Below are 27,258 nucleotides of genomic sequence, written 5' to 3'. Positions count from 1 at the left end.
TGAATACAGATCAGTATGTAGCACCCTCGTTATTGGTTAACATCTGGTCTATTCTCGTTATAGTGGTTATTGGTTAACATCTGGTCTACCCTCGTTATTGGTTAACATCTGGTCTACCCTCGTTATTGGTTAACATCTGGTCTACCCTCGTTATTGGTTAACATCTGGTCTACCCTCGTTATTGGTTAACATCTGGTCTACCCTCGTTATTGGTTAACATCTGGTCTATCCTCGTTATTGGTTAACATCTGGTCTATCCTCGTTATTGGTTAACATCTGGTCTACCCTCGTTATTGGTTAACATCTGGTCTACCCTCGTTATTGGTTAACATCTGGTCTATCCTCGTTATTGGTTAACATCTGGTCTATCCTCGTTATGGTGGTTATTGGTTAACATCTAGTCTACCCTCGTTATTGGTTAACATCTGGTCTACCCTCGTTATTGGTTAACATCTGGTCTACCCTCGTTATTGGTTAACATCTGGTCTACCCTCGTTATTGGTTAACATCTGGTCTACCCTCGTTATTGGTTAACATCTGGTCTACCCTCGTTATTGGTTAACATCTGGTCTACCCTCGTTATTGGTTAACATCTGGTTATTGTTTTGTTGATATTGAGTGTCATGGCTGGTTTCTGTGTTATTGTGAATATGCTATTGGACGATAAACAGATTTGGCTCATTAGTCTATATGGCTCAAATAATGATGATCCATACTTCTTAGAAAATATTGAGTTAACAAGCAACAAACAATCCTATTATTATGGTGGGAGATTATAACACGGTTTTAAGTACTTTCAATGGAGCGTAAAGGAAATCACAGTACAAATTATTACCATCATGCTTTTCAATTAATTTAAAATGCCATGTGTCTATATGAATTGCCATTAAATCTGGAGACAAACATAATGGGGCTGTATTCCAATCTGTTTTTTAAGGAGCTACACATTTGCATGCTGAGAATGTTATGGTAATATTAGGTCAAACTTAAATATAACATTTTTTAAATGTTCTTGAAATGTTCCGAGGACCTCCAAGACAAGGTCAAAGGTATATTGCGTGAATATCAAATGGGATATTATGTTAAACAATAAAACAAATATATTATGAACGTCATCAAAAAACAGACTTATTTGGAAATTCTGGAAGATTGTGCAACGTTGTGGGAATGTTCTGTGCAACCTATGTGAACACCGTAAAACTTCAATTAATATCCCGGGCATTCATTTGCTTAAATCACTGAACACAACAGGCTTCTATTAGAGGCAGGCTTCTATTAGAGGCAGGCTTCTATTAGAGGCAGGCTTCTCTTTGAGACAGACTCTATTAGTAGCTTGGCGTCTATTTCCTTATTTCCTTAATGCACACAGATTTAGCTCATTTGCATAGTTAATTGTTTAATTCCAGCGTTCACTTCCATCATTTTAATCAATTTCTTCATTTCACACTGTTTCACGTTTCTTTTGTCTTAGTACGCACCTATTTAAATAATAATAATAAAAATTATCCTTGACAATAATTATTCTCCTCTTTGACTGTCATTTTCATCCGTTCTTATTTTTGCCACTAGAGGGCGCCCGTCTGATTTCTGGGGGTCTGTACTCTCAAAGTTGTTTATTGTTGTTGTGCACGCCCGTTAGCTAGCAGTTCTCAGCTGTTAGCAGCCAACGGCTAGCAGTTTCTTACTGGCGATTTAAAAACGTATGATTTATCATTACTGAATTATTTAATGAAACAAATCAAACATTTAATCTTGTAAACAATTCATTTAGATCCGCCGTTCTTTTTAAACAGGTGTTTATTTGCTGAAATGTGTGTCATTGCTCCAGCTTTTATGGTATCACAAGAATATTCTTGCAACGTCCCAGACAACTCCCATAACGTGATTAAATGTACTGGGAACCTTTAAAGAACTTAGACCAGGTGTTTTGTCAACATTCTTACAATCATTATACGAATATCCTGTGAAACCTTAAAAATTGTATGAAAGTCATCACAAGTGAGCACATGTGTTTTTTTAGGAACCTATTTCATGTAATGTACCCACACTGTTACCACAACCTAATTAAAACCTTTTCTGTCAACATTCTGTCAACATCAAAGGAATGTTTTGTGTAACCCTGATACAAACATTATTTGAACGTCAGCACAACTGGACAGATTTTGGGAACCTCTTTCATGTCATATCCCCACAATGTTCCCACAACCTAAAGAAACATGCAGGGAACCTTTTAAAGAACAGACTAAATATGTTCTGGGAATGTTTACATTTTAAAAGACGCTCTTATCCAGAGCGACTTACAGTAGTGAATGCATAAATTTCATACATTTTTTCTCCGTACTGGTCCCCCCCGTGGGAATCGAACCCACAGCCCTGGCGTTGCAAACACCATGCTCTACCAACTGAGCCACACGGGACGGTCAATGTTCTTGTAACATCAGGTCAATGTTTTTTTTTTTTTGCACCATAAAATAAACATTGTAGAATCATCCATACAATTTTCAAGAGTGAACTGCTCGTTTCAACTAGGTTGAGTGTGATGTCTTTCAGAGTCCTGGAAAATGTGACCGTCACTTTGTAGAGGTGTACCTGGTAATAGATGCTTTCCAAATGGTTGCATTTACCCCGCTGTATGGTGGCACGGTGAAAGTATTTTCGTGGTAGCAGGTTGGAGATAACCACTCTTGAGTTGAGAATGTGGAAGAGGCTTTTTCCAATCACTCCCTTTCCTGCTGGGCATCAATGTCATTTGTGCCGGTGTGAATGATAATGTGGCTAGGAGGCCCTAGTAGGTCCTTTCACAGCAGCTCCAGGTCACGTCGACTGTTTGGGCACCAGAGTTTAGCTTTTGTCTTTCGGGAAAGTCTTTCTTCTCATCAATGTATTTCCCATTAGAATCTATGAGAAGCACAATCTTTGGCTTTTGTTTTTCCTCAGTGGGTATCGGAGGGTTAGCTGGGCTGTGTGGTCCTCCGTTAGCTGGGCTGTGTGGTCCTCCGTTAGCTGGGCTGTGTGGTCCTCCGTTAGCTGGGCTGTGTGGTCCTCCGTTAGCTGGGCTGTGTGGTCCTCCGTTAGCTGGGCTGTGTGGTCCTCCGTTAGCTGGGCTGTGTGGTCCTCCGTTAGCTGGGCTGTGTGGTCCTCCGTTAGCTGGGCTGTGTGGTCCTCCGTTAGCTGGGCTGTGTGGTCCTCCGTTAGCTGGGCTGTGTGGTCCTCCGTTAGCTGGGCTGTGTGGTCCTCCGTTAGCTGGGCTGTGTGGTCCTCCGTTAGCTGGGCTGTGTGGTCCTCCGTTAGCTGGGCTTGCGGTCCTCCTTAGCTGGGCTGTGCGTCCTCCGTTAGCTGGGCTGTGTGGTCCTCCGTTAGCTGGGCGTGTGGTCTCCGTTAGCTGGGCTGTGTGGTCCTCCGTTAGCTGGGCTGTGTGGTCCTCGTTAGCTGGGCTGTGTGGTCCTCCGTTAGTGGTTTTGTGGGCTGTGGTCCTCTGTTAGCTGGGCTGTGTGTCCTCCGTTAGCTGGGCTGTGTGGTCCTCTGTTAGCTGGGCTGTGCGGTCCTCCGTTAGCTGGGCCTTGTCTTCCTCTCCCTCCTTTTAACAATCAGAAAATAGTGTCTTTGGACTGTCCTTGAGAAGCTTATATTTTAGTACTTATTCCAGTGCTGTTTTTCATATTTAAAGGGTACTACTTACTATACAGTGATGACTTCTGCACGGGGGGGGTCACCATGTCACAGAGGGTGGGGCTGTGATGCTCTGCTGTCATTGGTGGGCTCAAGTGCTTTCACACCTCTGTCCTGTCCTAGCAGGCTTCACCCCTCTGTCCTGTCCTAGCAGGCTTCACACCTCTGTCCTGTCCTAGCAGGCTTCACCCCTCTGTCCTGTCCTAGCAGGCTTCACCCCTCTGTCCTGTCCTAGCAGGCTTCACCCCTCTGTCCTGTCCTAGCAGGCTTCACACCTCTGTCCTGTCCTAGCAGGCTTCACACCTCTGTCCTGTCCTAGCAGGCTTCACCCCTCTGTCCTGTCCTAGCAGGCTTCACCCCTCTGTCCTGTCCGAGCAGGCTTCACACCTCAGTCCTGTCCTAGCAGGCTTCACACCTCTGTCCTGTCCGAGCAGGCTTCACACCTCAGTCCTGTCCTAGCAGGCTTCACACCTCTGTCCTGTCCTAGCAGGCTTCACACCTCTGTCCTGTCCTAGCAGGCTTCACCCCTCTGTCCTGTCCTAGCAGGCTTCACACCTCTGTCCTGTCCTAGCAGGCTTCACACCTCTGTCCTGTCCTAGCAGGCTTCACACCTCTGTCCTGTCCTAGCAGGCTTCACACCTCTGTCCTGTCCTAGCAGGCTTCACACCTCTGTCCTGTCCGAGCAGGCTTCACACCTCTGTCCTGTCCTAGCAGGCTTCACACCTCTGTCCTGTCCTAGCAGGCTTCACCCCTCTGTCCTGTCCTAGCAGGCTTCACCCCTCTGTCCTGTCCTAGCAGGCTTCACACCTCTGTCCTGTCCTAGCAGGCTTCACCCCTCTGTCCTGTCCTAGCAGGCTTCACCCCTCTGTCCTGTCCTAGCAGGCTTCACCCCTCTGTCCTGTCCTAGCAGGCTTGCTAGTTTAGTAGCCTTAAGTCAGCGTCGTTCTTTAGAGATTATTGTCTTTTACTTTTTTTTTTGTCTTCAGAAGGAGCTTCACCACTTTTACATGATTCATTCAGTGAAAATCCAGGTTTATCTGAGATCGTCAAAGCTCTCTCTCTATCTCACACACACACACACACACACACACACACACACACACACACACACACACACACACACACACACACACACACACACACACACACACACACACACACACACACACACACACACACACACACACACACACACACACACACACACACACACACACACACACACAGAGCCTTGGGCCAGCACTACAGGAAGCTGACTAATTCTTCAGCATCCTACTGTGTCCTTCAGCACAGAGCTGTCTGTGTGACTGACCCCATGTGTGTGACGATGGGAAAGGAAAGGACTTTTCATTTATCTGATTTCATGTGTCCAGCCCTTATATTTAGCATCACAATTAAGTGTTTTGCCATGTTTTTTTTTTACGTAAACAGTTTCATTCATGAGTTTTATTGACAAAATGTCAATACAAAAATAAGGTCTGCCAAAGGAAAAAAATGTCCTTCACCAACATAAGTATGTAGCTCAAACACACAATATTTAAAAAGATTTAGAAGAAGTAGAAATCCTCTCTCCTACTGGCTCCTTCCTCTCTCTCCTACTGGCTCCTTCCTCTCTCTCCTACTGACACCTTCCTCTCTCTCCTACTGGCTCCTTCCTCTCTCTCCTACTGGCTCCTTCCTCTCTCTCCTACTGGCTCCTTCCTCTCTCTCCTACTGGCTCCTTCCTCTCTCTCCTACTGACACCTTCCTCTCTCTCCTACTGGCTCCTTCCTCTCTCTCCTACTGGCTCCTTCCTCTCTCTCCTACTGGCTCCTTCTCTCTCTCCTACTGGCACCTTTCTCTCTCCTACTGACACCTTCCTCTCTCTCCTACTGGCTCCTTCCTCTCTCTCCTACTGGCTCCTTCCTCTCTCTCCTACTGGCTCCTTCCTCTCTCTCCTACTGGCTCCTTCCTCTCTCGACTGAGGGTATATAGACAATTGCTGCAAATTCATGTGACGCTTGAAATTGTGTGTGTGCGCGCATGAGTTTGTGCTTATTGGCCTGAATGCCAAGCGTCACATCTGGTGGAAACCTGGCACCATCCCTACGGTGAAGCATGGTGGTGGCAGCATCATGCTGTGGAGATGTTTTTCAGCAGCAGGGACTGGGAAACTAGTCAGGTTTGAGGTAAAGATGAAATACGTACAGAGAGATCCTTGACGAAAACCTGCTTCAGAGCGCTCAGGACCTCAGACTGGGTGAAGGTTCACCTTCCAACAGGACAACAACCCTGAAGCACACAGCCAAGACAACACAGGAGTGGCTTCGGTACAAGTCTCTGAATGTCCTTGAGTGGCCCAGCCAGAGCCCGGACTTGAACCCGATCGAACATCTCTGGAGAGACATGAAAATAGCTGTGCAGCGACGCTCCCCATCCCACCTGACAGAGCTTGAGAGGATCTGCAGAGAAGAATGGGAGAAACTCCCCAAATACAGGTGTGCCAAGCTTGTGGTGTCATACCCAAGAAGACTCGAGGCTGTAATCACTGCCAAAAATGCTTCAACAAAGTATTGAGTAAAGGGTCTGAATACTTATGTAAATGTGATATTTCAGCTTTATCTAAATGTCTAAAAACCTGTTTTTGCTTTGTCGTTATGGGGGTATTGTCAAATCAAATTGTATTTGTCACATGCGCAAAATACAACAGGTGTACTGTAGACCTTACAGTGAAATGCTTACTTACAAGCCCTTAACCAACAATGCAGTTCAAGAAATAGAGTTGCGACAACAGGACGGAATGAGGAAGTAGGTAGTAGGTTGGAGTAGTTAGAAGGTATATTTCCTTGCTATTGAGAAGAGCTGGTTACTGTACCCAGAAACTTCCAGCAATTGCGCTAAGCTAACAGTATGCTAACTTCCATGATCTCGATATCTCGAAATCTCGCAGTATCCCTTCAAATCAAATCAAATGTATTTATATAGCCCTTCTTACATCAGCTGATATCTCAAAGTGCTGTACAGAAACCCAGCCTAAAACCCCAAACAGCAAGCAATGCAGGTGTAGAAGCACAGTGGCTAGGAAAAACTCCCTAGAAAGGCCAAGAACCTAGGAAGAAACCTAGAGAGGAACCAGGCTCTGAGGGGTGGCCAGTCCTCTTCTGGCTGAAGGACTTCAATGTTGCTCTAGTCTGGACATCTTTCATTCCGCTCATTATTCAATCCCTCTCCTTTCCCTTTGCGTTTCTTCCACAGGTCATTACTGTGAAAGAGATGCGTTGTCCGTCAACCTACCTCTACTTGGTCAGATGAGGGTTAATACATAGAGCTCTGCATCCTCCAAAGACAGAGGGTCAGTTCGTGGCGTGAGCCGGAGGAAGGTGATGGAGTCATTGATAAATAGTATACATTAGAATAAAGTTGAATAAGTGTTTTCTTACCAGCGACAGGTTGTTTGGAGGGAAACAGCTTGTTGTCCACTGTCATGCTGATGTCACAAAACACTTCTTCCTCATCTCGGTCTGCATCCAGCTGGAGAAGAAAGGACGACATCAGGTTTAATTATCATATCAAAGGACTACAGCAGGTTTAATTAGCATATTAAAGGACGACATCAGGTATAATTATCATATTAAATGACAACAGCAGGTTTAATTATCATATTAAAGGACGACATCAGGTATAATTATCATATTAAATGACAACAGCAGGTTTAATTATCATATTAAAGGACTACAGCAGGTTTAATTATCATATTAAAGGACGACAGCAGGTTTAATTATCATATTAAAGGACGACATCAGGTACAATTAGCATATTAAAGGACGACATCAGGTTTAATTATCATATTAAAGGACGACATCAGGTTTAATTATCATATTAAAGGACAACAGCAGGTTTAATTATCATATTAAAGGACTACAGTTACTTTTATACAGATATTCGGCTTCAGAATCACATCTAAATTACTACAGTTTATAAAATCGCATACAGGACCAAAGTTACTTTTAATGTTTTACAATCACATCTAAGGACTGGTTCTGTGGTTGCCATGGCGCCATGAGTGTGCCGAGGCAGAGAGCTCCTAAACATTTTGTAAATATTATAATAATATATCGTTTTTTTAATAGCATTTTTTCCCTACAAACGTTGTTTTATAAATGAACTAGTTATATTGATTTAGCTTATTATTATTATAGTCTGAATATTTTGAATACAACATGTTTTCAAGACTGAAAGTTGGAGGTTAGTTGTTGGCTAAGCTAGCTAGCTAGCTAATGTTAGCTGGCAAGCATGCAATGTTTTGATTTTATTATGCCAACTGTCCGGAGGTTGATGGAGAGAAGCCTAAATACAGAGGCGTACAGAGATGACAGATGACTGTGTGGAGGACTAAGTTAAAAGGCTACTCATGAATTACTATTGAAGTGTTGTGGTGCTTTCTGGTGCCTCGTGACTGCCGTAGCATCACATAAAGTGAGTGCTGCATTTTGGTAGTAGTGAAGAGTAGCTAGCTAGCTAGCTAGTCCAGTGTCTGGTACGAAACTCTAACTTCCTCTGACTGACTCCTGCCTACGAAGCCACAGACGGAGTGAATGGCGAGAAACCGTGATGACAACGTGCTGCCTGGCCTGGGTCTCCCCTTTAACCATCCCCTCTCTCCGCTGACCTCACTCAAGCCATGAACTTTATCAACCTTCTCATTCTGATTATTATTATTAATTATTATTATTATTATTATTATTTTTATTATTATTATTTTTATTATTATTATTTTTATTATTATTATTATTTTTATTTTTATTATTTTTATTATTATTATTATTTTTATTATTTTTATTATATATTTTTTTTAATTATTATTATTATTATTTATTTTTTATTTTTATTATTATTATTATTATTATTATTATTATTATTTTTTTTTTTAATTGCTATTTTTTTGTAGTTGTTGTTTTACAGCACTTTCTTTATGTAATGAATATCTCTATAAAAGTTGAATTATTATTACTTGTATTATTATCATTATTATAGTAATTACTATTATTATCAGTATCATTATTATTATTTTTACCTTTATTTAACTGGTCAAGTCAGTTAAGAACAAATTCTTATTTACAATGACGGCCTAGGAACGGTGGGTTAACTGCCTCGTTCAGGGGGCAGAATGACAGATTTTTACCTTGTCAGCTCGCCGATTTGATCTTTCAACCTTCCGGTTGCTAGTCAAACACTCTAACCACTAGGCTACCTACCGCCCCATTATTATTATAATCATTATTAGTATTATTATCATTATTATCATCATCATTATTAACATTATTATCATTATCATTATTAGTATTATTATTATTATCATTATTATTATTATCATTATTATCATTATTATTATCATCATTATTATTATTATTATTATCATCATTATTATTATTATTATAATAATCATTATGTTTATCATTATCATCATTATTTTTTATCATTCTTATAATAATTATCATCATTATCGTTATTATTATCATTATCATCATTATCATTATTATCATCATCATCATCATCATTATCGGTGTCATTATCATTATTATTATCATTATCATTATTATCATCATTATTATTGTTATTATCATTATTATCATTATTATGTTCATGTCATCATCACCGATCATGCATTCCAATTAAAAAAACGTCTTCAAGTACTGCCACCAATTTCTTTAAGCTAGCTATACTACTAGCTTATACGGACGGTTGTTAAAATTTAGAAGACATTTTTTTCCAACCCGGAAAATGACTATTTCTAAATATTATGCAGCGAAAACTAAAGCAAAATATATCCTTATCTGATTTTAGTAACCACATTGTGGGCCTGTTAGAACACAAATATCCTAACGGATTTGACGAATATCAACTTTGTGAGATCATATTTGTTGAACGTGAGCCAATGACAGAGTCGTTCTTCTATCCCCCAACGGTCTGCGTTCCATTGATCTCTTTACCGCATGTATAACTTTAAGCAGAGCAGCATTCGCTTCCCTTCTTCTTCTCTCTCCACTATCTCCTCTTCCTGTCCGCTGTTCCGATGTCCCTGATCTCTTTACCGCATGTAGAACTTTAAGCAGAGCAGCATTCACTTCCCTTCTTCACTCTTCCCTTCTTCTCTCGTCTCTCGTCTCTCTCCACCATCTCCTCTTCCTCTCCGCTGCTCCGATGTCCCTGTGTCTGGGCTGCAGTCCTCCGTGTCTTCGGGTTCACAGTGGTCACAGTACAGACCGTTCCTAACAGATCACAGCCATTTCAGTGAAGATTACACTCTGTAGGATGTGGAGTTGATGACAAAGGGGTCCCTCTCCAGCAAGAAGATCTTGGTAGGCACACAAACACTCATGTTACAATGTGGCATGGTGATGTATGACAGCACACTAGCATTCCCCACTGTCCTCCAGTGAGACGTTAGAGAGGAGGGAGGACGAGACCAACCAAAACAAATCCTCAGGCATTTTGACCCTCAGATGGTCTTCACATGTCCAGAACGACACGGTCCACCTGAGCGGTTCGCGTGAAACACAGCTCCTCGTCAGACAAAGGGAGATGAGTTACAGCCCGAGAACATCTTTTACTTCTGAGAAGAACTCTGTGACCCGGGGACGCACCAACAACCCATTAACTCCTTTACTTCAGGCCCAATGCTCAGTGTGGAACCACGGCTGAGGGTATATAGACAACATTCATACTCAGTGTTGAACCACGGCTGAGGGTATATAGACCCATACTCAGTGTTGAACCACGGCTGAGGGTATATAGAAAACATTCATACTCAGTGTGGAACCACGGCTGAGGGTATATAGACAACATTCATACTCAGTGTTGAACCACGGCTGAGGGTATATAGACCCATACTCAGTGTTGAACCACGGCTGAGGGTATATAGAAAACATTCATACTCAGTGTGGAACCACGGCTGAGGGTATATAGACAACATTCATACTCAGTGTTGAACCACGGCTGAGGGTATATAGACCCATGCTCTGTGTTGAACCACGGCTGAGGGTATATAGACAACATTCATACTCAGTGTGGAACCACGGCTGAGGGTATATAGAAAACATTCATACTCAGTGTGGAAGCATGGCTGAGGGTATATAGAAAACATTCATACTCAGTGTGGAAGCATGGCTGAGGGTATATAGACAATTGCTGCAATTTCATGTGCCGCTTGAAAGTGGTGTGTGTGTGTGTGTGTGTGTGTGTGTGTGTGTGTGTGTGTGTGTGTGTGTGTGTGCATGAGTTTGTGCTTATTGGCTTTACTGCCCTATTGGCAACAGATCATTCTGGTTGTTCTGAGCAAAACCCAGATTTTATGAAGCATGTTAGCTGTAGAATAATCAGAGAGCATGGATAATGTGAATTTTGGAATTTAGACAACGGGTGGGTCTAATCCTGAATGCTGATTGGTTAAAACGGCATTCCAGCCGGTGTCTATTCCGCAAGTTACCAACAACTAAATCTATGACGTTAAAATGCCTATTTACTCTGTTCCATCTGACTGCTGCAATCCACTGTCTCATCAGCCCAGCCAGGCAATTTATAAACTTGATCTCCACTATAAAAAAAGCATCTAGATATTATCTCACATTTCTTTTAGACTAACATTTAGTTTTCAACAGCGGAGATGTCCCTCTGACATCTGACATCTGTCTCTCTGACATCTGTCTCTCTGACATCTGTCTCTCTGACATCTGTCTCTCTGACATTTGCAACATTGTTTCAATATTCAAATTCGATCTACAGCTGTCGGGAGTCGGGATGAAAGACAGGCATTTCTCAGCCAGTCGAAAATCATGAACCAGCATCATTTTTATGGACATTTACAAAGAACTATCAATAGAAAACAGGTCAAACGAAGTGCAGCTAGTTTGAAGTCTTTCCAGCTTCAGTTTAAAGTGATTGTGTTTAGCTGTGTTGTTGGCTAGTTCCTCTGATGTGTCCTAGACGAGAGAACACATTTTCTATGCCAGGTGAAATCACACCTCGTTAGCTCATTGTTATGAATGTATCTAAATAAATGTCTCTAGAAAACAGCTTAAACAAATGAAAGTGGAGCTACTTTGCTGTTATTCTGGCTGCACTGTTTGACGTTTACTGTAAGTTATCCATAGTTGGCTAGCTAGCTAGCTAGCTAGCAATGGAGAATGTGATGATTAGAGCTGATAGACAGACACACGGTGAACAAGCCTTAATACTGAGGAAAACCAGTTAGGTGTAAATATGTTATTGGACTCATCAGTCAGAAAGGAAACAGCTGATTCATTCTACTTTCCAAAATGGTACCCTGTTACCGGCATACTACTTCTGACCAGGGCCCATAGAGAATACACTGCATTCGGAAAGTATTCAGACCCCTTGACTTTTTACACATTTTTGTTACGTTACAGACTTATTCTAAAATGGATTAAATTGTTTTTTTTCCCCCCCTCATCAATCTACACACTACCCCATAATGACAAAGCAAAAACATGTTTAGAAATGTTTGCACATTTATATATAAAAAAAAACGTATATATCACATTTACATAAGTATTCAGACCCTTTACTAAGTACTTTGTTGAAGTGCCTTTGTCAATGATTACAGCCTCGAGTCTTCTTGGGTATGACGCTACAAGCTTGGCACACCTGTATTTGGGGAGTTTCTCCCATTCTTCTCTGCAGATCCTCTTAAGCTCTGTCAGGTTGGATGGGGTTCATCGCTGCACAGCTATTTTCAGGTCTCCAAAGATGTTAGATCGGGTTCAAGTCCGGGCTCTGGCTGGGCCACTCAAGGACTTTCAGAGATTTGTCCCGAAGCCACTCCTGCATTGTCCTGACAGTGTGCTTAGGGTTGTTGTCCTGTTGGAAGGTGAACCTTCGCCCCAGTCTGAGGTCCTGAGCGCTCTGGAACAGGTTTTCATCAAGGATTTCTATGTGCTTTTCTCTGTTCATATTTCCCTCAATCCTGACTAATCTCCCAGTCCCTGCTGCTGAAAAACATACCCACAGCATGATGCTGCCACCACCATGGGGATGGTACAAGGTTTCTTCCAGATGTGACGCTTGGCATTCAAGCTAAAGAGTTCAATCTTGGTTTCATCAGACCAGAGAATCTTGTTTCTCATGGTCTGAGAGTCCTTTAAGTGCCTTTTGGCAAACTCCAAGCGGGCTGTCATGTGCCTTTTACTGAGGAGTGGCTTCCATCTGGCCACTCTATCATAAAGGCCTGATTGGTGGAGTGCTGCAGAGATGGTTGTCCTTCTGGAAGGTTCTCCCATCCTCGCAGAGGAACTCTGTCAGAGTGACCATCAGGTTCTTGGTCACCTCCCTGACCAAGGCCCTTCTCCCCTGATTGCTCAGTTTGGCCGGGCGGCCAGCTCTAGGAAGAGTCTTGGTGGTTCCAAACTTCTTCCATTTAAGAATGATGGAGGCCACTGTGTTCTCGGGGGCCTTCAATGCTGCAGACATTTTTTGGTACCCTTACCCAGATCTGTGCCTCGACACAATCATGTCTCGGCTCTCTACGGACAATTCCTTCAACCTCATGGCTTGGTTTTTGCTCTGACGTGCACTGTCAACTGTGGGACCTTATATAGACAGATGTGTGCCTTTCCATATCATGTCCAATCAATTGAATTTACCACAAGTGGACTACAGGCTGCAATGTAACAAAACATGGAAAAAGTCAAGGGGTCTGAATACTTTCCGAATACACTGCATATAGGGAATACAGTGTCATTTGGGATGAAGCCAACTGAGGAACAGTTTGGCAAAGGAAAAATCACAACGTTTGGGAATGAGAGATTTAGGATCCAAGACAAGTAAAATAGATATTTTGTATTAAAAAAGGTATACATCAGTGTTCTACCTACATTTACATTTTAGTCATGTAGCAGACACTCTTATCCAGAGCGACCTACAGTAGTGAGTGCATACATTTTCATACATTATTATATATAGATTTTTTTCTCCGTACTGGTCCCCCGTGGGAATCGAACCCACAACCCTGGCGTTGCAAACACCATGCTCTACCAACTGAGCCATTTTGTATAAACCAGTTATTCCCGGAGGTACAGCAGTGCTGCCTTTTCAATACTGTCTCCAGTTGTGTTTATACTTAGCAATTGTGATGCACCTTCAACAGGTATTCATTTCCCAAATACGTCATAACCATGAGTCACGAGTCACCGTGGTAACGCCAGTTGGTAACTCCATGGTAACCTGCTGGACCACTCAGAGGGGATTAAAAAAACAAGTTAATGGTGGTGGAACAATCATTAGCTGAAAGAATTACTGATATGCCCGTAATTAATCATTGGTCTGATGACAGATTTAACAACTCCATCCTCTTTCCTGTTCTCTAAGAGTTAACAAAGACTTCAATAATCACGTCTATTTGCGATCACACCACACCGACGATATCGATAAAATAATGAAATATAAACATGTTAGTCAACGAATAAAATGGAAGGATTATGGTTAGGATTCTAGCTTTAAAATGGAAGGATTATGGTTAGGATTCTAGCTTTAAAATGGAAGGATTATGGTTAGGATTCTAGCTTTAAAATGGAAGGATTATGGTTAGGATTCTAGCTTTAAAATGGAAGGATTATGGTTAGGATTCTAGCTTTAAAATGGAAGGATTATGGTTAGGATTCTAGCTTTAAAATGGAAGGGTTATGGTTAGGATTCTAGCTTTAAAATGGAAGGATTATGGTTAGGATTCTAGCTTTAAAATGGAAGGATTATGGTTAGGATTCTAGCTTTAAAATGGAAGGATTATGGTTAGGATTCTAGCTTTAAAATGGAAGGGTTATGGTTAGGATTCTAGCTTTAAAATGGAAGGGTTATGGTTAGGATTCTAGCTTTAAAATGGAAGGATTATGGTTAGGATTCTAGCTTTAAAATGGAAGGATTATGGTTAGGATTCTAGCTTTAAAATGGAAGGATTATGGTTAGGATTCTAGCTTTAAAATGGAAGGATTATGGTTAGGATTCTAGCTTTAAAATGGAAGGGTAAGGGTTAGGATTCTATTTTTAAAGTTGACGGATTATGGATGATTGCTTAAATGCAGGATTACTAGCTTTTAATGAATCATAAATCTGATGACAACTTTAATCCTCCATCTTCCCCTATAAAACCCTCTCACCTCCTTACCCACCACCTACTAGTTTCATCCTCCCCTTTAAGACCCTCTCACCTCCTTACCCCACCCAAATTTCATCCTCCCCTTTAAGACCCTCTACCTAAGACTTCATCTTACCCCACCGTTTCATCCTCCCCTTTAAGACCCTCTCACCTCCTTACACCACCTAAGTTTCATCCTCCCAAGTTTCATCCTCCCCTTTAAGACCCTCTCACCTCCTTACCCACCACCTACTAGTTTCATCCTCCCCTTTAAGACCCTCTCACCTCCTTACCCACCACCTAATAGTTTCATCCTCCCCTTTAAGACCCTCTCACCTCCTTACCCCCACCTAATAGTTTCATCCTCCCCTTTAAGACCCTCTCACCTCCTTACCCCACCTGTTTCATCCTCCCCTTTAAGACCCTCTCACCTCCTTACCCCACCTATAGTTTCATCCTCCCCTTTAAGACCCTCTCACCTCCTTACCCCCACCTAATAGTTTCATCCTCCCCTTTAAGACAACTAAAATGTGTCGTCATATTTCTCTGTGTGTTTCAATAGAGATTCTACATTTTTTTTGTCCAGGACTAGGCTTGGAGCTCTCCCCTTTAACAGCTCCCGAGTGGTGCAGCGGTCTAAGGCACTACTTCTCAGTGCTAGTAGGCGTCACTACAGACACCCTGGTTCGAATCCAGGCTGTATCACAACCGGCCGTGATTGAGATTCCCATAGGGCGGCGCACAATTGGCCCAGCGTCGTCCGGGTTTGGCCGTTGTAGGCCGTCATTGTAGATAAGAATTTGTTACTTTACTGGCTTGCCTTGTTAAATAAAGGTTAAATAAAAATACATGAACTAAAAGGGTGCCCATAGACTGAGGCTAGCTCCTAACAGACTGATCTGAACTTCTACCCAGTGCTGCAAGGCACCCAGGTACAGTATCTGTTAATAATAACATCACATTTCTCAGGAAATGAACTTTAAAAACACATTTCTCTCCACCGTCAAAAGGGGGGGGGCACAAAATGTTTTGCCGCGAGGTTGGGACTCCCCAAAAGGCTGGAGCTGGTCCCACACAGACACACGTGTTTGTTTTACTATCCTTGTGGGGACCAAACAAATATTCCCATTAAAAATCCTATTTACCCTTAACCTAATCCTGATTCTAACCCTTACCGTTACTGCCTAAAATAGCCTTTTTTCCTTGTGGGGATTGGTCGAAATGTCCACACTTATCCGAAATGTCCTTGTTTCCATAAGGATAGTAAAAACCAATACAAACACAACATCACAGGGCCAGTACAGAACAGAACATCACAGGGCCAGTACAGAACAGAACATCACAGGGCCAGTACAGAACAGAACATCACAGGGCCAGTACAGAACAGAACATCACAGGGCCAGTACAGAACAGAACATCACAGGGCCAGTACAGAACAGAACATCACAGGGCCATTACATAACAGTACATGCGTGGGTATCAGTACTGTCAGAACTAACCTTATGGTGGCAGATAGTTGAATCTCACTTCCCTCTCTTCTCATTCTCTGTTGCCATCTCTATATCTCATTATTTCTCTCTCTCACTCTTCTTCTTCATCTCTATTCCTCCCTGTCTCTCTCTCTGTCTCTCTCTCTCTCGCTCTTCATCTCTATTCCTCCCTGTCTGTCTCCCTCTCTCTCTCTGTCTCTCTGCTCTCTGTCTCTCTGTCTCTCTGTCTCTCTGTCTCTCTGTCTCTCTGTCTCTCTGTCTCTCTGTCTCTCTGTCTCTCTGTCTCTCTGTCTCTCTGTCTCTCTGTCTCTCTGTCTCTCTGTCTCTGTCTCTCTGTCTCTCTGTCTCTCTCTCTCTGTCTCTCTCTCTGTCTGGCTGTCTGTCTCTCACTCTTCTTCATCTCTATTCTTCTCTGTTGCTGTCTGTCTGTCTGTCTGTCTGTCTGTCTGTCTGTCTGTCTGTCTGTCTGTCTGTCTGTCTGTCTGTCTGTCTGTCTGTCTGTCTGTCTGTCTGTCTGTCTGTCTGTCTCTGGAACAGGGGCAAGGGAGATAGGGAGACAGACAAGAGAGACAGGGAGACAGACAGGACCGACAGGGAGACAGACAGGAGAGACAGACAGAAGGGGTGTAGGCATGTGGAAGTAATCAGTGTGTGTGTGTGTGTGTCATGGATGCTAACTAGAAGTATACACACACACACACACACACACACACACACACACACACCACACACATACATACATACATACATACATACATACATACATACATACATATTCAGTGCATTTTTCCACAATAGGTGGTACAGCGCAAACACGCTAAAGAAAAATGGTGTACAAATGGCTGTTCTGTTTACCACTGAATGTTTGGGATTATTCTCTCTAATGCTTCCACTGAATGTTTGGGATTAGTCTCTCTAATGCACTCACTGACTGTTTGGGATTAGTCTCTCTAATGCTGGGACGTGTAGTATCTGACGGACCTCAGGTGTGGAGAGGAGAGACAGTTGAGGTGCACAAGCCTTGTGGCAGTCTAAGTGGAGGAGGCTTTAGCCATACCTCAGGGCCACAAGTGTTTCCGGGTCAACTCACATGCCCACCCGATGTCCTCCCGGGACTTCAGAATCTAACCTTTTCTCTCTCTCTCTCTCTCTCTCTCTCGTCCTGTAAATATTCTCTCTCTCTCTCTCCTCCCTCTCTCTCGTCCTGTAAATATTCTCTCCCTCTCCCTCTCTCGTCCTGTAAATATTCTCTCTCTCTATTCCTCCCTCTCTCGTCCTGTAAATATTCTCTCCCTCTCTCGTCCTGTAAATATTCTCTCTCTCTATCTCTCCTCCCTCTCTCGTCCTGTAAATATTCTCTCCCTCTCCCTCTCTCGTCCTGTAAATATTCGCTCTCTCTATCTCTCCTCTCTCTCTCTTAAATATTCTCTCTCTCTCGCTCTTTTTCTCTCTCTCTCTCTCTCTCTCTCTCGTCTATATTCTCTCTCTCTCTCTCTCTCTCTGATATTCTCTCTCTCTATCTCTCCTCTCTCTCTCTCCTAATTCTCTCCCTCTCCCTCTCTCGTCCTGTAAATATTCTCTCTCTCTATCTCTCCTTCCTCTCTCGTCCTGTAAATATTCTCTCCCTCTCCCTCTCTCGTCCTGTAAATATTCTCTCTCTCTATCTCTCCTCCCTCTCTCGTCCTGTAAATATCCTCCCTCTCTCTTCCTGTAAATATTCTCCTCTCTCTCTCTCTCTCTCTCTCTCTCTTCCTGTAAATATTCTCTCTCGTCCTGTAAATATTCTCGTTCTCTCTCGCTCTCCTCCCTCTCTCGCCCTGTAAATATTCTCTCTCTCTCGGTGTTCATATCTTTCTTCCTACACACTCTCTCTACTGTCCTGTCCTCTCACCCCCTCTTTTACACCACTGCTACTCTCTGTTGTTATCTATGCATAGTCACTTTAATAACTATACCTACATGTACATACTACCTCAACTAACCATTGACTCTGTACCGGTACCCTCCCTTGATATAGCCTCCACATTGACTCTGTACCGGTACCCCCTGTATATAGCCTCCACATTGACTCTGTAACGGTACCCTCCCTGTATATAGCCTCCACATTGACTCTGTACCGGTACCCCTGTATATAGCCTCCACATTGACTCTGTACCGGTACCCCCCTGTATATAGTCTCCACATTGACTCCGTACCGGTGCCCCTGTATATAGCCTCCACATTGACTCTGTATCGGTACCCCCCTGTATATAGCCTCCACATTGACTCTGTACCGGTACCCCCTGTATATAGTCTCCACATTGACTCTGTACCGGTACCCCCTGTATATAGCCTCCACATTGACTCTGTATCGGTACCCCCTGTATATAGCCTCCACATTGACTCTGTACCGGTACCTCCCTGTATATAGCCTCCACATTGACTCTGTACCGGTACCCCCCTGTATATAGCCTCCACATTGACTCTGTAACGGTACCCCCCTGTATATAGCCTCCACATTGACTCTGTACCGGTACCCCCTGTATATAGCCTCCACATTGACTCTGTACCGGTACCCCCTGTATATAGCCTCCACATTGACTCCGTGCGGTGCCCCCTGTATATAGCCTCCACATTGACTCTGTATCGGTACCCCCCTGTATATAGCCTCCACATTGACTCTGTACCGGTACACCCTGTATATAGCCTCCACATTGACTCTGTACCGGTACCCCCTGTATATAGCCTCCACATTGACTCTGTACCGGTACCCCCTGTATATAGCCTCCACATTGACTCTGTACCGGTACCCCCTGTATATAGCCTCCACATTGACTCTGTACCGGTACCCCCTGTATATAGCCTCCACATTGACTCTGTACCGGTACCCCCTGTATATAGCCTCCACATTGACTCTGTACCGGTACCCCCTGTATATAGCCTCCACATTGACTCCGTACCGGTGCCCCCTGTATGTAGTCTCACTATTGTCATTTCACTGTAAGGTCTACTACACCTGTTGTATTCAGCATTTCACTGTGAGGTCTACTACACCTGTTGTATTCAGCATTTCACTGTAAGGTCTACTACACCTGTTGTATTCAGCATTTCACTGTAAGGTCTACACCTGTTGTATTCGGCGCATGTGACTAATAACATTTGATTTGATATATTCTCTGTCATACCTCTCTCAATTCAATTTAAGGGCTTTATTGGCATGGGAAACATTTGGTGTCATCAAATTGATAAAAAATACAGTGCAGACATTGTTAATGTTGTAAATGACTATTGTAGCTGGAAACGGCTGATTTTTTATGGAATATCTACATAGGCGTACAGAGGCCCATTATCAGCAACCATCACTCCTGTGTTCCAATGGCACGTTGTGTTAGCTAATCCAAGTTCATCATTTTAAAAGGCTAATTGATTATTATAAAACCCTTTTGCAATTATGTTAGCACAGCTGAAAACTGTTGTCCTGATTAAAGAAGCAATAAAACTGGACTAGTTTAGTATCTGGAGCATCAGCATTTGTGGGTTCGATTACAGGCTCAAAATGGCCAGAAACAAAGAACTTTCTTCTGAAACTCATCAGTCTATTCTTGTTCTGAGAAATGAAGGCTATTCCATGTGAGAAATTGCCAAGAAACTGAAGATCTTGTACAACGCTGTGTACTACTCCCTTCACAGAACAGTGCAAACTGGCTCTAACCAGACAAGAAAGAGGAGTGGGAGGCCCTGGTACACAACTGAGCAAGAGGACAAGTACATTAGAATGTCTAGTTTGAGAAACAGACGCCTCACAAGTCCTCAACTGGCAGCTTCATTAAATAGTACCCGCAAAACACCAGTATCAACATCAACAGTGAAGATGCGACCCCCGGGATGCTGGCCTTCTAGACAGAGTTGCAAAGAAAAAGCCATATCTCAGACTGGCCAATAAAAATAAAAGATTAAGATGGGCAAAAGAACACAGACACTGTGCAGAGGAAGATTGGAAAAATGTGTTATGGACAGACGAATCTAAGTTTGAGGTGTTCGGATCACAAAGGAGAACATTCGTGAGACACAGAAAAAATGAAAAGATGCTGGAGGAGTGTTTGACACCATCTGTGAAGCACGGTGGAGGCAATGTGATGGTCTGGGGGTGCTTTGGTGGCGGTAAAGTGGGAGATTTGTACAGGGTAAAAGGGATCTTGAAGAAGGAAAGCTATCACTCTATTTTGCAACGCCTTGTCATACCCTGTGGACGGCGCTTAATTGGAGCCAATTTCCTCCTACAACCGGACAATGACCCAAAGCACAGCTCCAAACTATGGAATAACTATTTAGGGAAGAAGCAGTCAGCTGGTATTCTGTCTATAATGGAGTGGCCAGAACAGTCACTGGATCTCAACCCTATTGAGCTGTTGTGGGAGCAGCCTGACCGTATGGTACGTAAGAACTGCCCATCAAGCCAATCTAACTTGTGGGAGATGCTTCAGGAGATCAGGTATCAAGGTAATATCCCGATGTAGACTGTGTGAAGTAACAATGTTTATTGTAACAACAGGGGCAGGAAAACGACAGGTCAAGGCAGGCAGGGTCAGGGTCAGGCAGACGACAGGTCAAGGCAGGCAGGGGCTGATAATCCAGAGTAGGAGTAAAGGTACAGGTCGGCAGGCAGGGTCAGGCAGAGTGGTCAGGCGGGCGGGTACAGGGTCAGGACAGGCGAGGGTCAAAAACCAGGAGGACGAGAAAAAGAGAAGCTGGGAAAAGACAGAAGCTGACAGGACAAACGCTGGTAAACTTGACAAACAAGACGACCTGGCAACAGACAAACAGAGAACACAGGTATAAATACCCAGGGGATAAGTGGGGAAGATGGGCAACACCTGGAGGGGGGTGGAGACAAGCACAAGGACAGGTGAAACGAATCAGGGTGTGACACGGGAAGCATGGGGTAAAATCTCTACTAGAATGCTCAAAGGTCTGCAAGGCTGTAATTGCTGCAAATGGAGGATTCTTTGACGAAAGCAAAGTTTGAAGGACACAATTATTATTTCAATTAAAAATCATTATTTATAACCTTGTCAATGTCTTGACTCTATTTCCTATTCATTTTGAAACTCATTTCATGTATGTTTTCATGGAAAACAAGGACATTTCTAAGTGACCCAAAACTTTTGAATGGTAATGTATGTTAACATTGCCAAAGCAAGTGAAGTAGATTATTAGCAAAAGTGAAATAAACAATAAAAATGTAGTCTCAAATAGCACCCTATTCTCTATTTAGTACGAAATAGCACCCTATTCCCTATTTAGTCTCAAATAGCACCCTATTCCCTATTTAGTCTCAACTGGCACCCTATTCCATATTTAGTCTCAAATGGCCCCCTATTCCCTATTTAGTCTCAAATGGCCCCCTATTCCCTATTTAGCGCACTACTTTTGACCAGGACCCATAGATGAAACACACCGCTGGGGACACACCGCCGGAAACACACAGCTAGAAACTGGGGACACACAGCTGGAAACACACAGCTAGAAACTGGGGACACACAGCTGGGGACACACAGCTGGCGACACACAGCTAGAAACTGGGGACACACAGCTGGGGACACACAGCTGGAAACACACAGCTAGAAACTGGGGACACACAGCTGGGGACACACAGCTGGCGACACACAGCTGGCGACACACAGCTGGCGACACACAGCTGGCGACACACAGCTGGGGACACACAGCTGGAAACTGGGGACACCCAGCTAGAAACACACAGCTAGAAACACACAGCTGGGAACGGCTGAATGTCAAACAGCTGGAAACACACAGCTGCATGTCAAACGTTTGTGCTGCTTCCCCTCGTATTCATTGTGGAAAAACCACAAATGGTAAATACAGAGAAGAAGACTCTGTGACCTCACCTCTGAGGGGTGGGATGACTGGTCTCACTCGTTCAGCTGGGAACGAATCCAGACAGTCTAACATGGACAAAGTCGTCTAACACAGGGTGTTCATGTGATAAGGCAGTAGGGACAGAGGTTCAAGACACAGTAATGTCAATCTTTTTTTTTTTTTTGGCTTAAAAGTAAGATTCTTCCAGCAAGCTATGGATAATAACTGTCACCAGCATATTTTCATCAACAGAGAGAGATATCCTGTAATACAATATGCATTTACTATGACGTTGATATTTATTGCTGTGATCACTGATAGACGTGATGCTGGAGGTCTTGACAACAGGAAGGAGGATTAAAATCTGCATGATCCTCTTTAATAGTTTCAGATTGGTTCACCACCATTAACCTATTTATCCCCTCTGAGTCGTAGTGTAGAGACAATATATCCACTAACAGCCCAGCGAGAGAGAGAGAGAGAGAGACAGCCTGATGCAGGCTAGGTTACCCAAGGTAGAGACAATATATCCCAGAGAGAGCGAGAGAGAGAGACAGCCTGATGCAGGCTAGGTTACCCAAGGAGAAGACAAAGCAGTAATTCCATGTGGCAGCGTTAGCTAATAATTCTTCGGACCAGAGCCGTTCCTGATCTGAATGAATTAGCATTGAAAACCCAACCAGTGGTCTGGAAATCAAGAAATTAAATGGCTTTTAAATTAATTGAATGACACAAAAACAGATATGCTGTGTGTGTGCTGAGTAGCTAGCTGAAATTCACTACGACTGTGAATTTTATTTTTCCACTTTGATGGCAAACTTTCTGTACTGCTAACGTTCACTTCATGTTATTTCCACTCTAATTGCTAGTCGTATAGTTTAGAATTCTTCCTAATTTATACAAAGAGTTGTGGGATGTTAGAATCCTCCTGCCTTAACCTTTGCCGTCTTCAACCTAGGACATAGGTGGGTGTTACACGTTGAAGGTGGATGAGGTGAATTTGGCCCAGGCTAGGTAAAGGCCTCTGAGTACCTAGCTTAGGGGGTGCTGAGGGGGTACTGTAGGGGTGCTGAGGGGGTACTGTAGGGGTGCTGAGGGGGTAGTAGTACTGAGGGGGTAGGGGTGCTGAGGGGTAGTGTAGGGGTGCTGAGGGGGTAGTGGAGCTGAGGGGGTAGTGTAGGGGTGCTGAGGGGGTAGGGGTGCTGAGGGGGTAGTGGAGCTGAGGGGGTAGTGTAGGGGTGCTGAGGGGGTAGGGGTGCTGAGGGGGTAGTGGAGCTGAGGGGGTAGTGTAGGGGTGCTGAGGGGGTAGGGGGTTGAAGGCTGAGGGGTCCGTAGGGGTGCTGAGGGGGTAGTGGTGCTGAGGGGGTAGTGGAGCTGAGGGGGTAGTGGTACTGAGGGGGTAGTGATGCTGAGGGGGTAGTGATGCTGAGGGGGTAGTGGTGCTGAGGGGTAGTGATGCTGAGGGGGTAGTGATGCTGAGGGGGTAGTGGTGCTGAGGGGGTAGTGATGCTGAGGGGGTAGTGATGCTGAGGGGGTAGTGATGCTGAGGTGGTGCAACTATTCATTTTCTGCTTTTTGCAAAAACGGTTGTTTATAATTACGAATAGGATCTTGCAGGATACATTAGTGGGAACTGGAAGAGCTGTTTCCTGTCTCTACCGTCATTATTCTAATGGAATTCAGAAAGAACAAAACCCCTGTCCTGAAACATTCACATCAAAAGGTGTCAAGTTATGGGCAAAGACACAAAGCATACGCATCAAATTAAAATATTTTTCTTGATCAAATAACATGGAAAACAACCACTTTTTTTTGTGTGTGTGTGCAGTAATAATTTACCATCCTTACAAACCACTTAATGTAAATAAATGTACATTACAGTATTGTACATACTGTAGGCTGGTCTTCTAGGTTAGTACCTGTAGACTTTCCATCGCCATGGAGATAAACAATGACCAATCCACTAATTGAGTACAATCTCTGTCATGTTGGTTGTCGATCATTGATAGACAGCCATTTTTCAAATCTTGCCATAGATTTTCAAGCCGATTTAAGTCAAAACTGTAACTAGGTCACTCAGGAACATTCAACATTTCACATTTACGTAATTTAGCAGACGCTCTTATCCAGAGCGACTTACAGTAGTGAATGCATACATTTCATAATTTTTTTTACCCATACTGCTCCCCCGTGGGAATCGAACCCACAACCCTGGTGTTGCAAACACCATGCTCTACCAACTGAGCCACACGGGACCATTGTCTTGGTGAGCAACTCCAGTGTAGATTTGGCCTTGTGTTTTAGGTTATTGTCCTGCTGAAAGGTGAATTCATCTCCCAGTGTCTGGTGGAAAGCAGACTGAACCAGGTTTCCTCTAGGACTTTGCCTGTGTTTAGCTCCATTCTGTTTCTTTTATCCTAAAAAACTCCCCATTCCTTGACAATGACAAGCATACTCATAACATGATGCAGCCACCACCATTAATTTGTTTTAAAAAAATCTAAAAACATAATTCCACTTTGACATTATGGGGTATTGAGTGTAGGCCAGTGACTCAAAATCACAATTTAATCCATTTTAAATTCAGGCTGTAACACAACAAAATGTGGGGAAATGAAAGGGGTATGAATTCTTACTGAAGGCACTGTAGCAACAGGGTTAACAACATGGCTACACACACACACACACCTCGCTAGTAGACTTCTACACACTAGACTATGGAGGAGACCAATAGCATACAATTAACACCATTAATGCCTTCCTGTCATTCAGATCAACAACAAGGCTCTGGTCCTGTGTGTGTGTGTGTGTGTGTGTGTGTGTGTGTGTGTGTGTGTGTGTGTGTGTGTGTGTGTGTGTGTGTGTGTGTACCAAGGCTCTGGTCCAGTGGATGGCAGATCGATGGACAGATGTGAGGACTAATGAATTATCTAAAGGGTTGTAGATCAGACTGGAAAAAGTGGCAAACCAGGGACTCTGTTGCTAATGGGAATTATGATTCTGGACACCCTCGAGGACAGTTCATTCAAGTCTTACTCTCCTAACAATAGGACAGGTAATATCCTGTCTGTCAGTCTTACTCTCTTAACAATAGGACAGGTAATATCCTGTCTGTCAGTCTTACTCTCTCAACAATAGGACAGGTAATATCCTGTCTGTCAGTCTTACTCTCTCAACAATAGGACATGTACTAATAAAGGAAACAATGGTACCCCTTGTGTGAATCCGCAACTAGAATTAGGGTCAGCTGCTGAGTGGTAAACACCATAGACAACACTTAAAAACTGCTCTCACACACACACACACACACACACACACACACACACACACACACAACCCTCGTCTTACCGTGACGATGAGTCCCCTCTCCTGGAAGTATTTGACCAAGGGGATGGTGTTCTGTTTGAAGTTGGTGAGGCGGCGCTCTGTCGCATTGGGGTTGTCATCAGGACGACCCGTCGCCTCTGCTCGCTTCTCCAGACGCTCCTTCAGACGGTGGTTAGCACAGGACAGGAACACGACCAAGTCTGGAGTACAGATCTATTGGAAGAGATATACATGATTATATTATTCAGACAGTGCTGTTATGTTCTCTAAAGACAAACATACATTACGCCGCTGAACAGAAAAGGGAACAAACAAAGAAGTCACTTCGACAACAAAAAACCCAAACAGAATGGGGGTTTAAACGGGTTCTGAAAAACACCCTTCCTGTCCCACTGAAAGTTGACAAAGCAACAAGAACAGGGAGACACCAGCACCATGGATGCCTACTAGATTTTCCTCAGAAAATACAAAGTAAAAGGCGAAACTCAAACCAAGTTAGGATGAGGAAGTAAAAAACATCCTGACTAACGAGATGACTCTCTGGGCCAGGTGTGACACATCCTGACTAACGAGATGACTCTCTGGTCCAGGTGTGACACATCCTGACTAACGAGATGACTCTCTGGGCCAGGTGTGACACATCCTGACTAACGAGATGACTCTCTGGTCCAGGTGTGACACATCCTGACTAACGAGATGACTCTCTGGGCCAGGTGTGACACATCCTGACTAACGAGATGACTCTCTGGGCCAGGTGTGACACATCCTGACTAACGAGATGACTCTCTGGTCCAGGTGTGACACATCCTGACTAACGAGATGACTCTCTGGTCCAGGTGTGACACATCCTGACTAACGAGATGACTCTCAGGTCCAGGTGTGACACATCCTGACTAACGAGATGACTCTCAGGGCCAGGTGTGACACATCCTGACTAACGAGATGACTCTCTGGGCCAGGTGTGACACATCCTGACTAACGAGATGACTCTCTGGGCCAGGTGTGACACATCCTGACTAACGAGATGACTCTCTGGGCCAGGTAAAACACATCCTGACTAACGAGATGACTCTCTGGGCCAGGTAAAACACATCCTGACTAACGAGATGACTCTCTGGGCCAGGTAAAACACATCCTGACTAATGAGATGACTCTCTGGGCCAGGTAAAACACATCCTGACTAACGAGATGACTCTCTGGGCCAGGTAAAACACATCCTGACTAACGAGATGACTCTCTGGGCCAGGTAAAACACATCCTGACTAACGAGATGACTCTCTGGGCCAGGTAAAACACATCCTGACTAACGAGATGACTCTGGGCCAGGTAAAACACATCCTGACTAACGAGATGACTCTCTGGGCCAGGTGTGACACATCCTTAGTTGAAATGAAGTTATTTTTACTGAACGTCTTCCTCATGCCCTTAAAATCAAAGTCTCTCTTTGTTTCCACAGCAACCAAACTTCTAGCTGCCTGCCTTCATTTTTCTCAGGTAGCTGAATTTAGTAGAAGGCATATTGTGAGTTGACTGGGGGAAAAAAAATCAAGTACTTTAAAAATGAAGTACTTTAGCTTGATTACTTGATGACTGACATTAGTTGGCTATTTTTTATAAAAGACTCCAATCTTTCACTTGAAGATAATTTGAATGATTAAGGACCATTATCCAATTGAATTGCATAGATGCTTTTTTTTCTCCCCCCCCTTTTTCAATGTTGGAATAAATTGTAGCTATTCTATGTTCACCCAAAACAAGAACACTTTAGAAATGACTGCTGCTGTAATATCT

General features: G+C 43.5%; 1 protein-coding gene across 1 annotated transcript in view; it reads right to left on the bottom strand.

The window, feature by feature from the left end:
• ak5 (adenylate kinase 5) overlaps window positions 1–27,258 on the bottom strand; it is a 227,754-nt gene that overhangs the window by 128,369 nt on the left and 72,127 nt on the right. Inside the window, exons 6-7 of the mRNA XM_045714398.1 lie at window positions 25,489–25,680; window positions 7,089–7,179 (exon numbers count right to left, since the gene is read on the bottom strand). Of these exons, the coding sequence (XP_045570354.1) occupies window positions 7,089–7,179; window positions 25,489–25,680 (283 nt within the window). The remainder of the gene's footprint in view (window positions 1–7,088; window positions 7,180–25,488; window positions 25,681–27,258) is intronic.

Source organism: Salmo salar, chromosome ssa03, assembly GCF_905237065.1.
Source record: "Salmo salar chromosome ssa03, Ssal_v3.1, whole genome shotgun sequence".
NCBI lineage: Eukaryota > Metazoa > Chordata > Actinopteri > Salmoniformes > Salmonidae > Salmo > Salmo salar.
This window is presented reverse-complemented; position numbering and strand designations above follow the sequence as displayed.